This window comes from Nannobrachium achirus, assembly GCF_963921795.1.
Source record: "Nannobrachium achirus genome assembly, chromosome: 1".
Taxonomy (NCBI): domain Eukaryota; kingdom Metazoa; phylum Chordata; class Actinopteri; order Myctophiformes; family Myctophidae; genus Nannobrachium; species Nannobrachium achirus.
Window position 1 is genome coordinate 47,729,485 of NC_137810.1, and position 14,256 is coordinate 47,743,740.

The window sequence follows — 14,256 nt, forward strand, 5'->3', positions numbered from 1 at the left end:
ATGAGAATGGGACAGACAGACCAACAGGTGGATGGAACAGCGGACAGAGGGGCAGGCTGTTGGACGGACGGACGGACGGACGGACGGACTGACGGACGGACGTATAGACGGACAGACAACCTGAAAACATACTGTGTAATGCCTTCAACCACAGCTGTCTCTGGTGGAGGCATAAAAATGATACGTGAGAAACTACGTGTCCGCTGTCATACACAATACTTCTCTTCCCCTCGTCTCCCCGTCAAACCAACCGTCACAAACCTGTCCTTCATAAATCAACAAAGCTTTTGTTTTTCGAGATAGGAGGAACAGGTTGTTTCTTTTTGTTTCCAACTCCACTATCATCATGCCCAGTTGTTCCCTTGATCTACTTCCTCGTTTTACAGTAATTGCTTGGGGAAGCGGAGAGACAGAACTAGAACCAGTCCTGACTAACCTCGTGTCACAAGACCTAACACCTCGGAGGATAGCCTGGTATTCGTTCTAAATCTAGCCGTGTGATCCAGTAAAAAATGTTTAAAAAAGTGGTTCCGGTTGTTGGTTCCAGCTGCCTGATGACTACAACAAACTACAACTTCACATAACGGTATTTCCGTAATAATCTGAATCAATTAGTTTCTTGCTAGTCGTGCTATGAGTTAGAATAAAAGATGATCATACCAAAGAATTATTAAACCTAAAGAAACGAAACGATTATACCAATTTAAACCAATTTTAAACATTTTGGAGGTGCATGGCAGTCAGTGATTCCAGCCGAATGTAGTCCGCCTGATGACTACAACATGACCTAAAGTTATTTCCGCTCCCGAGCGTATCAGAAACCCGAAAATGGTATTGATGCCAGGCTAGTCCAGACAGAGGAGCTTCAAAGTTTAGAGTTTCACAAAAAGCAGCCACGGCTCCATGAGGACTTTAGGTAAAAAGCTCAGCGTCCATTCCCCTTCGGTGTGTGAGTGAACGGCCACAGAGGCGAGGGAATGAACGCACACAGTATGCGTTCATACATACATTCATTCATACATACATTCATACATACATTCATACATACATACATACATACATACCCGGAGCTGGAAGAGTTCCGTTCTGCAGCAGGTAGGAGAGCCGCTGGTTGCCCGTGGTGGCGCTGTAGTGGGCGGCGTTGTGTCCAAGGGCGTCGATCAGCTGTGAGTTGGCCCCGCCCCTCACCAGAGCCTCCGCCGTCTCAGCGCTGTCACTCTCACAGGCCAGCATCAGGGCGGACCTAGGCAGACACACACACGCAGACACACACACGCACACACACACACACACACACACACACACACACACACACACACACACACACACACACACACACACACACACACACACACACCAGTCGTTTGAACATTGAACATTAACAATCTACACCACAGCGAGGTATGGTGATAAATAAGTGTAAGCGGCCACACCGCTTTAAACTTGAGTATCACTTTAGGGCAGAATTGTAAAAAAGACAACAGAAGCTATTTGTTCTTGTATGAAAAGTCTACATTTCAGGAAGTTGTCTCCAAAATGTTTGTACACACCAGAGGGGCTGGTTAGTCTGTACCGGCCAAAGAGGAAAGTAAACCTACACGCCATTGGCAGTGGGCAGCTTTTCATTTCTTTAATGCTCTATCAAGAACGAGCACACCATTCAACGGCGACTGAATAGAACATGGTGGCCGCGTCCGTTGAAGTTCAATGGAGAAGTGGCTCCCTATTCTATTCAGTTCCTCAAGCTACCGTATACCGGTTAGGCCTGTCACGATTTACTAAACCCACGATTCGATTCGAATCACGATTCAAGGTTGACGATTCACGATGTCACGATTTTTTCACGATTTTTTCAACAAATTTATTTTCCAGAGAAATTACCCAAAAAATCCACAATTCTTACAATTCCAGTATTTTTTTTTGCTTTTAACAATACTGTTTTCTCTTATGCTCTTTTCAATACAGTAGAACTATCAAATGACAAAAAACAACAATAACATTTCAGTTCACTTGTCTTCTCTTACAAGGAATCCTGTATGTTTTAGATGTTCTCTCATCCTCTATACAGTAGCAAATAGCAAATGACAGATAGTGTAAACTTATCAATTCTTAAATGTCAAATCCTGTTCTTTTTTTAAACAACACTCTTACACTTTTTTCAATACTGTATCAAAGAATGCATTTTTTGTGGTACATATCAAGCCAACTGTACTGTAAGCCAGGCACAAACTAAGGCATAATAACAACTCTTACCCTCTTTTCAAAATCAATAATTCATCAAAGTCAAGACCTAGTGTCTCATTGTGGATAGACTGTTCAAAGTCCCTGACTTTCTAACACACCATTCCACCAGCTTATATATTGAATGTGTCAATTCTTGTTTACCATTCCACCGGCTTATATATTGACTGTGTCAATTCTTGTTTTCACTAGAAACGTTGTTTCCACATTGTAACCAGTGGCAGAGACATGCATCTGTACGTAGCATTGTTGTTGTTAGCCCTTAGCACTGATTGGTGCTATGCTCTGTAGCAGCAAAGTAATGACACAGCACTCAACTAACTGCTCTCTTTGTCAATCGAAATCACGGAGCTCTTCTCTGCAGCCCAATGGAGGCACGCTGGCAGCTGTGAGTGGGTGAGCCTTCCTACTGTAGCTGCCGCTGCCTGTGTCTGCCTGACGTTATAGACGTTGAACACGCAGAGACGTTGAAGACAGAATGGAGATTAAGTCGAGGGCGACCTCTGGTGGTCGAATCGCAATTCGTTTTTTAAAAAATCGATTTTCGCTGTCCCCCAATAAAATCGATTTAAATCGATTTTTTCGTAAATCGTGACAGGCCTAATACCGGTATATACACTTTTTCTGCACCATACATATTTTTGCCAGACCCAGAGGGTCGGCCTACAAAAGGCTTTGTCTGTCGGTCGGTCTGTCTGTCGGTCTGTCCCTCTTTTCCTCACTGTGCACACACAGGTGACGGCACTCAAGGCAATCAGCCGAGCAAGGGAGGGGCAGATGCGTGTGTGTGTAACACACACACACACGCACACACGCACGCACACACGCACACACACACGCACGCACACGCACACGCACACACGCGCACGCGCACACGCACACGCACACGCGCACGTGCACACGCACACGCACACACGCATGCACTCACACGTGACGTATCTTAGAGTCTATATGAGTTCAACTATTTACTCAACTTTGTCGCTTGGAGAGGAGATGTTAAGAAACAGAGTAGCAGGCAACCAGGAACAGACAGGCAAAGATGTTGAGATGATTCCAGGTTTATTGCATAGTATGAAGCCCACAGGCCTAAGCCCACAGACCAACCGGTCAGCCTGCCGGCCTCCCGGGAATGCACCCCGTACATACAAATTCAATGGTCTTTTAAAGCAATTGAAGGCGGACTCAAACTCAACCTGTCCAGACAGTTTGATTAAATTAGCATCTGCATGTGGCCAAATGGCTTCTGCCCCTAAGGGCCTTTGTTGACTGAAAACACCTTATCAATAGAACACAGCAACATGTGACATTCCTACACAAAGATAGTAGCCTGTGACTGTGTTCCACCCAGGAGCACTGGGGGGTAGATGCAAATAAGCCCTTGTGTTGCAATGAGAGACAAGCCGGCAGACTTGAGTGAATTAACAGCCTTACCATTATACTGTACAATATCATGAACTACAATAAATGGCGAAGTTTGGCGAATATGAGTTTCACAGGATACCGCATTCCTCCCTAATATCACAGACACCTGTGATATTCACAATAACAAAAGTGAAACCATATTCATGTAAATAAGTGGAACACAAACATAAAAGGAAGAAAGATACAGTTCGACATAGTACATACAGATTCAAGATTACATGTACATGTGGTTACAGTTCATACATCACATCACTCATTCAGTGTGAAAGATCTCAGTTTCCTCTTATCTGAAATGTAAAAACATTATTTCCTATAACGTTGCCACACCAATACCAGACATTCAAAGAAATACATAAAATCCTCTATTAACACTGCAATATCCCTCTTAATGTAGTTGCAATTATAACCAATACATAATCTAGAAATGGTGGTTTACAATGATACACAAATACATACAAACAATTGTTGATAATAGCTTATTTCACCTCCCAATAATGATCACCAAATAATGAACTTATCAACACATAGTTTTTCACAACTTAATCAGAAACAACTTTCTTGTACTTAACATCTTATTGGTTAGCCTAAGCTAAACAATTATTAACTGGCTTGCAAATCGTCCTGACAATTTAGAAAATATGAGATCAAATCTATTAATGCAATCATTACCTGGCCTTTTAATTTAACAGGTATAGAAAGTCCTACACCCTGCCCAAACAACATCAATTTTGGATATGTGAGATAAAATATTTGTTTATTTACTTAAAAATTCTGTTTCCCAAAATAAGACGTCCGCACCCGCACTCTGAATCCGTCCCCATACTTCTCAAGTACAGCCATTGACGACCCAGGCCAGGCTGCTGTCAACTCTTATGCGGTTGAAAGGCCAGAATTTACTCCATAAAAAAACTAATAATCGTCACATTCATTGGCAAATATACCTCAGCTGACACATTTCGTTCAAATTACATTTGTTTACATAATCAAACATTCCTCTTATGCCAACTTTACACTAATTATCCTAAAAATCAACAAAAACATACACACATTCAATTGATTATTACATGGTATTGAAATTTAAAATAATTGACCTCTTCGTAGCCTATATGTCGCTTCTGTAGCCTTCTCACAAAGAATGTCCTTGTCTCACCTACTGCCGTTGTGTGGCATGTTCACGTTGAAAGGGTCCAACACCTCCCTTGGCCCTGCATGGCCTTGGTGGGTGATGCGCTGTAGGACAGACAGCCAGGCAAGAAAGCCCTTGATCCCGGGTGAACGAAAATCACCGGACCTCCCTCGGCGCTCAGCTGCATGCTGCTATTGTTTATTGTTCACGAAAAGTTTTTACTGTCCGACTGGATCCACGACTGGATCACCTCTTCTCCCCCCTGCGGTGAACCAGACCTGGATTCACCGCACTTTTTTCTTCCTTCCAACATCACAGAGGTCCATCTGTGAGGCCATGTAGCGTAGCATCATCACAGCCATGCGCTGCGAGGTTCCTGGCTTGCAGATGAGTCGAGTTGAGGCAGCCGCTGCCGTCGTGGACATCTCTCACCCGCACCGCGTCCTCCGTCGCGTTGTCGTCATCACCGCTGTTGTAGTGTAGCCGCGGTCTGCGGGTTCCCACGTTGCCGTCCGTCCGTCATCCTCCCTCGACCAGAGAGGTGCCCGTTGACACTGAAGCTACAGCTCCTCAAAAAACCTTCCTCCGTCGAACGCAACAAAGAGGAAAATAGGAAAAAACACACAGCTCTTCCACGGTCCCGAGTCCTTTGACAAAAACGACGCACAAATCAAAATCCTGCCTTCATAGTAAGCCTAAATAGAAAACTCACCACAGGAAAAATACCTGGCGTATATTAGTACCCATATTTGAGCCCCCACTATTTATGACGTATCTTAGAGTCTATATGAGTTCAACTATTTACTCAACTTTGTCGCTTGGAGAGGAGATGTTAAGAAACAGAGTAGCAGGCAACCAGGAACAGACAGGCAAAGATGTTGAGATGATTCCAGGTTTATTGCATAGTATGAAGCCCACAGGCCTAAGCCCACAGACCAACCGGTCAGCCTGCCGGCCTCCCGGGAATGCACCCCGTACATACAAATTCAATGGTCTTTTAAAGCAATTGAAGGCGGACTCAAACTCAACCTGTCCAGACAGTTTGATTAAATTAGCATCTGCATGTGGCCAAATGGCTTCTGCCCCTAAGGGCCTTTGTTGACTGAAAACACCTTATCAATAGAACACAGCAACATGTGACATTCCTACACAAAGATAGTAGCCTGTGACTGTGTTCCACCCAGGAGCACTGGGGGGTAGATGCAAATAAGCCCTTGTGTTGCAATGAGAGACAAGCCGGCAGACTTGAGTGAATTAACAGCCTTACCATTATACTGTACAATATCATGAACTACAATAAATGGCGAAGTTTGGCGAATATGAGTTTCACAGGATACCGCACACGCACACACGCACGCACTCACACGCACGCACTCACACGCACGCACGCACTCACACACACACACACACACACACACACACACACACACACACTCACACACACACACACTCATAGTGTGCACACACAGGTGACGGCACTCAAGGCAATCAGCCGAGCAAGGGAAGGGAGGGGCAGATGCGTGCACACACACACACACACACACACACACACACACACACACACTCATAGTGTGCACACACAGGTGACGGCACTCAAGGCAATCAGCCGAGCAAGGGAAGGGAGGGGCAGATGCGTGTGTGTCTCACACACACACACACACACACACACACACACACACACACACACACACACACTCATACACAGCTGCACCCCTTCCTTGCATTCTGATTTTCATTGCGGGTCTGGCAGAACCAGGTGACCTGGTCTAGTTTAATTATATCATGGAGCCTTTTGTTGTTGAAAATAGTACAACTACCATAGTGCTGTTAAGAGAGCTGGCTGTTATACCTCCCCTGGCTGTCCTGTATGTTGGCGTTGGCCCCTCGACTCAACAGAAAGGCACACAGCTCCACTCTGCTCATCTGAGCTGCCAGGATCAGAGGGGTGGCCCCTTCCTGAAGAACACACGCACGCACGCACGCACGCACGCACGCACGCACGCACGCACGCACGCACACACACACACACACACACACACACACACACACACACACACACACACACACAGGAAACATCAGCATTCATCTACACACCACAGCTCCATGTAATGAAGTTCAATGAGATAGCCTACTGAAAATAGAACACTTGCATTGGAAGTGATGGGTAGTAAGGAAAGTCTATTTGTAAAAGCACAGTGGTTCCTCAACCTTTTCTGGATCAAGGCCCACTAGAAAATCTCAAAAGCGTTCGCGGCCACTTAAGCTGAAGATACGTGGGCCCCCCATGTCATTGATGGAAGGTATGTCCCTAATTTCATTCTCCCACAGTTTGATGTGATGACGCCTAGGCGTTGACTGACCAACTGAAGACAGCTGCGCTGAATTGGTTGATCAAACATTTTTGAAAAAGGACATTTCTGAAAATGTTTTGAAATTTCAATGAAAAAAGTAATAATAATAACTCGATATTTACTGAGTTGTGCGTGATCCATAGAAACGGGTAAGGTTGTGCGGGCCTACGTTTTGGAAAGGCTGACCCAGAGCATTCTAATGTAATAGTTCAATGGATTCCCTTTGCTGTGCTGTGCTGTGCTGTGCTGTGCTGTGCTGTGCTGTGCTGTGCTGTGCTGTGCTGTGCTGTGCTTACCTTATCCTGGAGATCCAGATCGGCTTTGAAATCCCACAAAGTCTCAGTTGAGGACAGGCAGCTACTGACCGCTGCAGGGAAACACAGTGGTGTAAAGTAACTAATTTACTTAAAGCCATACTGTGTAAGATGCCCAACTAGTGGTCATTAGCTCTATAGCAAACCGCGGTCGCGTCCGCGTCTTTCGGACGTTTTTCGTACCTTCAGACCCCCGCGTCTGCCTCCACCTCGCTGAGATCTATCTTTTAAGGGGTCCCTTGTTCCTGTGCGTTCAGTAATTCCAGAGATACGGACTCCTTCACCCTGCCTGGTAGGCGAAATTACCTAGAGAAGGGATGGTACAAACGGGCGACAACAAATATGGCTGCCATAGCGACCCCACTTCAAGATGCGCTGTGATTGGCCGGCAGTTGTATAACCCTCGCTGTGATTGGCCGGTAGTGTGATGACGCAATTTTGGCGCGAGATCCGGTCCACGGCAAGGATCTCAGTTTACATACAGAGAAGGCTTTACAGGCTGAAATTCACGGCGCGGATCTTCTAAAACTTTTGTGATTTAATAGTTAGGAGAATTTTAAGATTTGTTTTATAAAAAAAGTTACATAGTACAACTTTAAATTAGATTTTGGGGTTTGTATTGTAAAGTACAACGGTGTGATGTCATCAAGTTGTACTTTACAATACAAACCCCAAAATCAATCCTCCAGTTCTAGGCAACACAGAAGGGGGGGAACTTTTTTTCTATTTCCACACAACTCCTCTAAGGTATATTAATGACATAGTTCAATATTGAAAATGGGTGGTCTTCCCCTTTAAGTACAATTTAGTATTTTGAGTATTTCCAATTTCCATTATTTTTGCTTCTACTTCACTACATCTGAGAGGCAAATATTATACTTTTACTCCACTACAAATATTTGAAAACTTTAGTGACTAGTTACTTTTGATTATTATTATAAAACATACATTACCCACTTCAGCCCTATATATATTTCGGACATTTGAAAATAGCCGATCTACAAGCTCACAATGCGTCGCATTGTGAGGTGGTAGATCTGCTATTTTCAAAAGATTTTAATACATTTTATACACTTGAAAACCTGAGAAATGGGACATTCTGCATATAATGACTACATTTTGATACCAATACTTTTGTACAACGAGACTTTTACTTGTATTTCTGCATTGCAGTATTGATACTGTACTTTTACTCAAGTAAAACATTTGAGTACCTTTTCCACCACTGAGAGAAACACGGTGGGAACAAACACAGCATTGAGGTTGAAACAGTAGATGTGTGTGTGTCAGTGACAGAACATTTACCATCGTGATATTGTTGTACTAGAACGACACCAGTCACTCTTGTCAGTGGCACTCTATTACAACACAGTCGTTTTAAGCGTTGGAAGTATCCGTTGCAAGTGTAAGTGCAATGTAGTTACAGTTTGTCCCGCCACCATGGAGCTCATCCAGGCTCTGTAGAGCAAGGATTTTCAAAGTGGGGTCCAGGGACCCCCAGGGCTCGTTGACAGGGAGTTCTCATCGATATTAGTTCAATTGGCATTATTATTATACAAAACATTTATTAGTGACAATATAATAATATTTCTAAATCACAACTAAGATTCTCATGTATTTCTCAAAGTATAATGTTTAGACCATTTCATTTAAACCAAAAAAATGTTTAAAGGATGACTTCACCACTTTTCAACTTATATTCATATAATTGGTCCTCACTAATGTTCACGATAAAATGGCAACAAAGAAATTGGAGGGCTGTGGGCAGTTCAGAAACCTGTCTACCACTGACATCATCGATGGGGAATCCAAACTAATAAAAACCGCAGGCTTTGTATTGCCATGCCATAGTGAAAGCCATTCTCACGATAATAATAAAAATATCTTTTAAAAAATCTTGTTTTAAAAAACAGATTTACTTGCTATTTTATCGTGAACATTAGTGAGGACCAATTATATGAAGACAGGTTGAAAAGTCATACTTTAATATCAGAGTCCTGAAAAGACAGAATCGTTTTGAAATGAGGGTCCATGACGTGATGAATGCCAATTGATGGGGATCGTGTCTGTGACATTTCAAACATTTACTGTATATTTGAAAGCGACTGCTGTAGAGAGTTAGATGTAGTTACCTGCATGATGCAGCGCTGTTCTGCCAATGCTGTCTACGCCGTCTACAGGCAATCGCTCCTGTTGTGGAGGGAATAGGAAGTTAAAGCAGCAGGAAGCAAACGAAGACAATGCATGACAACCATTAATTCACTTCTTTCTCTTTTAAAATATATTTGGGGGTATTTTCTGCCTGTATTTATAGTGTTTAGTGGAGACAGACAGGAAACAGGGAGAGAGAGATGGGGAGGGAGAGACATGCAGCAAAGATCGTCAGGAACAGGACTCAAACCCGCGACCCGCTGCCTAAGAGCCACCATTAATTCATTTCAACGTTTGGCAGTATAGATGGTATTTTGGAACTTGTTCAGGCTCCGTTTATCTATAATGTTACCTGTAGTAACCTCTTCAAACACTCAGGCTGGCTGTTTTTGGCTGCTAGATGAAGGGCGCTGAAGCCTGGAATCAGCAAATCAGCCGACCCATTGTAAAAAGACAAAGAGGGAACAGCAAGAACGTCAACATTGGTGCAAAGATAAATAATACGTTAGATACATTAGAACAAACTTGATAAATGAGATCGCAGAATGACCGTTCTGACAACCTTAACAGGGTTTGATTTTCTGTTGGGATATTGTTTTATCCCTGCTTCAGGTCAGACTGAATTCAGGCTTTTGCAAATCCCGCCCCATTCTGCCCTGTTACTATGGTGGGACATTAACCCTGGGCAGATTGTTTTTATAGTGGCAGTGAATGGGATTTTTTTTTTCATAGCCTCATTATTGCAATTTAAAGTACCAAAGGAAAAACATCTAGGTGATATTAATAAAAAGGGAAGACAAAGGTACAGTAGTTACATTGCAAAACAGGGGGTTTCCCCGAAAATATATGTTTTAATTTGTTTAATCCCAGTGGGACAGAATCACTATTGCAGATTCTTTTATAGTGGAAGTGGATGGGATTTTTTTTCTCCTTCATAGCCTCATTACAGCTATATAAAGTACCAAAAAAAACACATCTACGTGATATTAATAAAAAGGGAAGAAAAAGGTACAGTAATTACATAGCAAAACAGTAATTTTCCCCCGAAAATATATGTTTGGTGCAAAGATAAATAATACGTTAGATACATTAGAACAAACTTGATAAATGAGATCGCAGAATGACCGTTCTGACAACCTTAACAGGGTTTGATTTTCTGTTGGGATATTGTTTTATCCCTGCTTCAGGTCAGACTGAATTCAGGCTTTTGCAAATCCCGCCCCATTCTGCCCTGTTACTATGGTGGGACATTAACCCTGGGCAGATTGTTTTTATAGTGGCAGTGAATGGGATTTTTTTTTTCATAGCCTCATTATTGCAATTTAAAGTACCAAAGGAAAAACATCTAGGTGATATTAATAAAAAGGGAAGACAAAGGTACAGTAGTTACATTGCAAAACAGGGGGTTTCCCCGAAAATATATGTTTTAATTTGTTTAATCCCAGTGGGACAGAATCACTATTGCAGATTCTTTTATAGTGGAAGTGGATGGGATTTTTTTTCTCCTTCATAGCCTCATTACAGCTATATAAAGTACCAAAAAAAACACATCTACGTGATATTAATAAAAAGGGAAGAAAAAGGTACAGTAATTACATAGCAAAACAGTAATTTTCCCCCGAAAATATATGTTTTAATTAGTTTAATCCTCTGGATCAGAGAGAGAATAGAAATCGCGCATTGCATCTTGGGTAGGAAGAGGAGAACTATAATCTGTTCTCCTCACATAATAGGCTGGCTTTTCGTAATTCTGCCCATTTAAAATATATGTACCCAAACGTAACAAGTTAGACCATTGATAAGGTCCATGTGAACTAGTCTGTTGAAGCTTATTCATTACAATGATCGCAAACGCTATGGTCGCGAGCGGCCTGGTCGTGCTCCGCAGTGCGGACAGTCGGTGAAAGACGGCTGCCACTTTCTCCGACTGCAGAACTCCACCCCCGCTTGCAAAAAGTGAATGTATTTTTCTGGTTGGCCAGTCAGGGAGTCTCAGGGACCAATCAGAAGGCTGACAAACGGTGAATTAAGACAGACCATCTGTTATGCTTTGTGTTTGATAATAATAATTATCAAACAATTTATTAATAAAAAAAAAAAAGAAATTGCACATTAAACCTGGCATAACTGTCTTTTCTTTTAATTGTTCTTGAAGGGGGGGACACATGTGAATACGTATGAACACGTGCAAAGGGGGACACAAGTACGAAGGATTAAGTGGTTATGGAACAAATGGAAAGGCTAAACTTCCATACCGGCTCCATCAGTGACGGTGATGTCTGCTCCATGAGAGATGATGGCCTCCAGGCAGTCCAGCCGACCCCGGGTCACACACAGGTGGAACCTACCGGGAAGGGGGGTGAAAAACTTTGTGAAAATTTGTGATTTTGTTTGCTAATTTCTTTCGTTTTTTCATCATTTCTAATGTCACTTTTCCCTCTCCTGATTGGATGAAATTATAGTAACTGACCTGCAAATGTATTTTCTGTTTAACCTAAGTGTTGGAAAGACGGGGAGACAGACCCCTGTTACTGAACAAACACCCGCAACGAGTACTATTATCAGCAGTAAGACTCCCTAATCGGGTGATAAGCGACTGTCACATCGCATACACAAACGTTAGAAGGTAATTGTAGCCAATCAGGAGGGAATATGGGAAATGGGACAGATCCATGTTGATGACATGATTTTAGAGATACTGTGTACCGCTTTGCGTGATTTTAAGCCAAATTCTGTAGGAGCAGTGTCCAAAAAAGTGTTTTTTGCAAAAATCTGCCTGATGTTGGCGCTAGAAGAGGACCATGTGAGAAATCAGGGGCGGAGGTTGTGATTTGCCATCCAAGGAGTGTGCAAAGTTTGGCATGGATAGGGGCAACGGTGACGGAGATAAGAGTAGGGCAAAAGTGTGACGTGACGGACAGACAGACAGACAGATGGACGGACGGACAGACAGACAGACAGACAGACAGCCGGTGGAGCTTTTCATAGAGCTACTAGTAAGACACCTCAGGATGACTTGCGACCTCAGGTTGGCGCGACCTCGCCCTTTAGGTCGAGGTCGCGCCAATTCTTGGCCATCTGGCCAGTGATGTATATGGGACCAGTTACTCATATATGGAGACCCCTTCATGATAGTTGTATGATAGTGTCAAAACATCCCCATATATGGACATTACCAAATATGGACATTCCCATATTTGTCCTTAATATTGATAACATAATATCCTTAATAATGTCCTTAATATTGACAATATAGGAATCTCAATATATGGGCATAAAACGTACGTTAATTAGTAATGCCAAGCAGGGCCTTGGTGAGTTAGGGCCTTGGTTTGATGCCTGTGGATCTCCATATATGGGCATAAGGGGGGAACCCTAAAATGCAGTGAAGCAATGCAGTGAAGTGTTGTGACTCACGCTGACTTGCCCTCAGCGTCCAGCTTGGTGGGGCTGAGGCCCTTCTTCACCATGAGGGCTGTCACCTTGTCAGGCTCATTCTGCTCCACGGCCTGCAGGAGGCGCTCATCACTCTTACTCCAGTCCTGACTCTGAGGGGGGATGGGGGGAGGGGAATAGGTCACAATAGGTCACAACTCTATCCTCCCTACTGTCCACTAGGAAACTGATACCATACCCCCCGTCAGTGGTGTAAAGTAACTGAGTACATTTACTCATGAGCACTGTACTTTAGAACAGTTTTGCGTTTGTTTTTGTTTTTTACTTTACTGGAGTATTTCCAAATGTCAGTACTTTTACTTCTACTCCACTACATCTCAAAGGCAAATATTATACTTTTACTCCACTGCAATTATTTGAACACTTTAGTTACAAATTACTTTGTACATTTTAATTATTTCAAAACGTAGATTTACCACTTAAGCCCTACAGTATACGTTTCGGCCATTCGAAAATAGACGATCTACAAGCTCACAATGATTGTTTGTAGATCTGCTATTTTCAAAAGATTTGTATGCCTTTTGTACATTTGAAAATTCTGCATAGCGAGTACTTTCTTTGGTAGTTCAAGTCTTGACTAAGGGTGCCCTCACACCAAAATACCTAGAATGGAATCCGCCAATGCATTTCAATGAGAATGGAGCGTTTATTTGCCAGTAGAGGATTTCTGCAAAAAACGCTCCATTCTCATTGAAATGAATTGGCGGATTCCACTCTAGGTATTTTGGTGTGAGGGTACCTTTAGTCATTATTTTTGTACTTTTACTGAAGTAAATTTTGAATTCCGGACTTTTACTTGTAATAGAGTATTTCTACATTGCAGTATTCTTACTTAAGTAAGAAATGTGAGTACTTTTTCCACCACTGCCCCCCGTATCTCATAACATAGACAACAATGGGCCATTCTTTTCTGTCATGCAGCCATCGATTGAAGGATGTAATTTATATCATACCATCTCTGTGGGGCAGAAAGAAACCTCTTATCGCCATACTTTTTCTGTTTGTTTTTTTTATCTCTTAAATTAATGCCCTACTTGGTCATACTACGGCATCACACAAAAGCATCAAAAGTAGCAGGTCCGCAAGCTTGTAGATCTGCTATTTTTGATTATTTTGATATTGAATCCTGAAAATTAACAGTTTTGGACATATGAGGTTTCCAGTTTCCACAGAGGCTGTCCATGTTACAGTAATA

The 14,256-nt window shown here is 42.6% G+C and overlaps 1 protein-coding gene across 1 annotated transcript in view; it reads right to left on the minus strand.

Annotated features, from left to right (window-relative positions):
- The window catches only part of ankrd24 (ankyrin repeat domain 24), a gene marked incomplete at both ends in the record, with an annotated part of 36,068 nt that overhangs the window by 19,016 nt on the left and 2,796 nt on the right, over window positions 1–14,256 (minus strand). Inside the window, 7 exons of the mRNA XM_080729816.1 lie at window positions 1,065–1,243; window positions 6,639–6,745; window positions 7,437–7,507; window positions 9,587–9,644; window positions 9,958–10,022; window positions 11,861–11,949; window positions 13,023–13,153. Coding sequence (XP_080585942.1) covers window positions 1,065–1,243; window positions 6,639–6,745; window positions 7,437–7,507; window positions 9,587–9,644; window positions 9,958–10,022; window positions 11,861–11,949; window positions 13,023–13,153 — 700 coding nt within the window. The remainder of the gene's footprint in view (window positions 1–1,064; window positions 1,244–6,638; window positions 6,746–7,436; window positions 7,508–9,586; window positions 9,645–9,957; window positions 10,023–11,860; window positions 11,950–13,022; window positions 13,154–14,256) is intronic.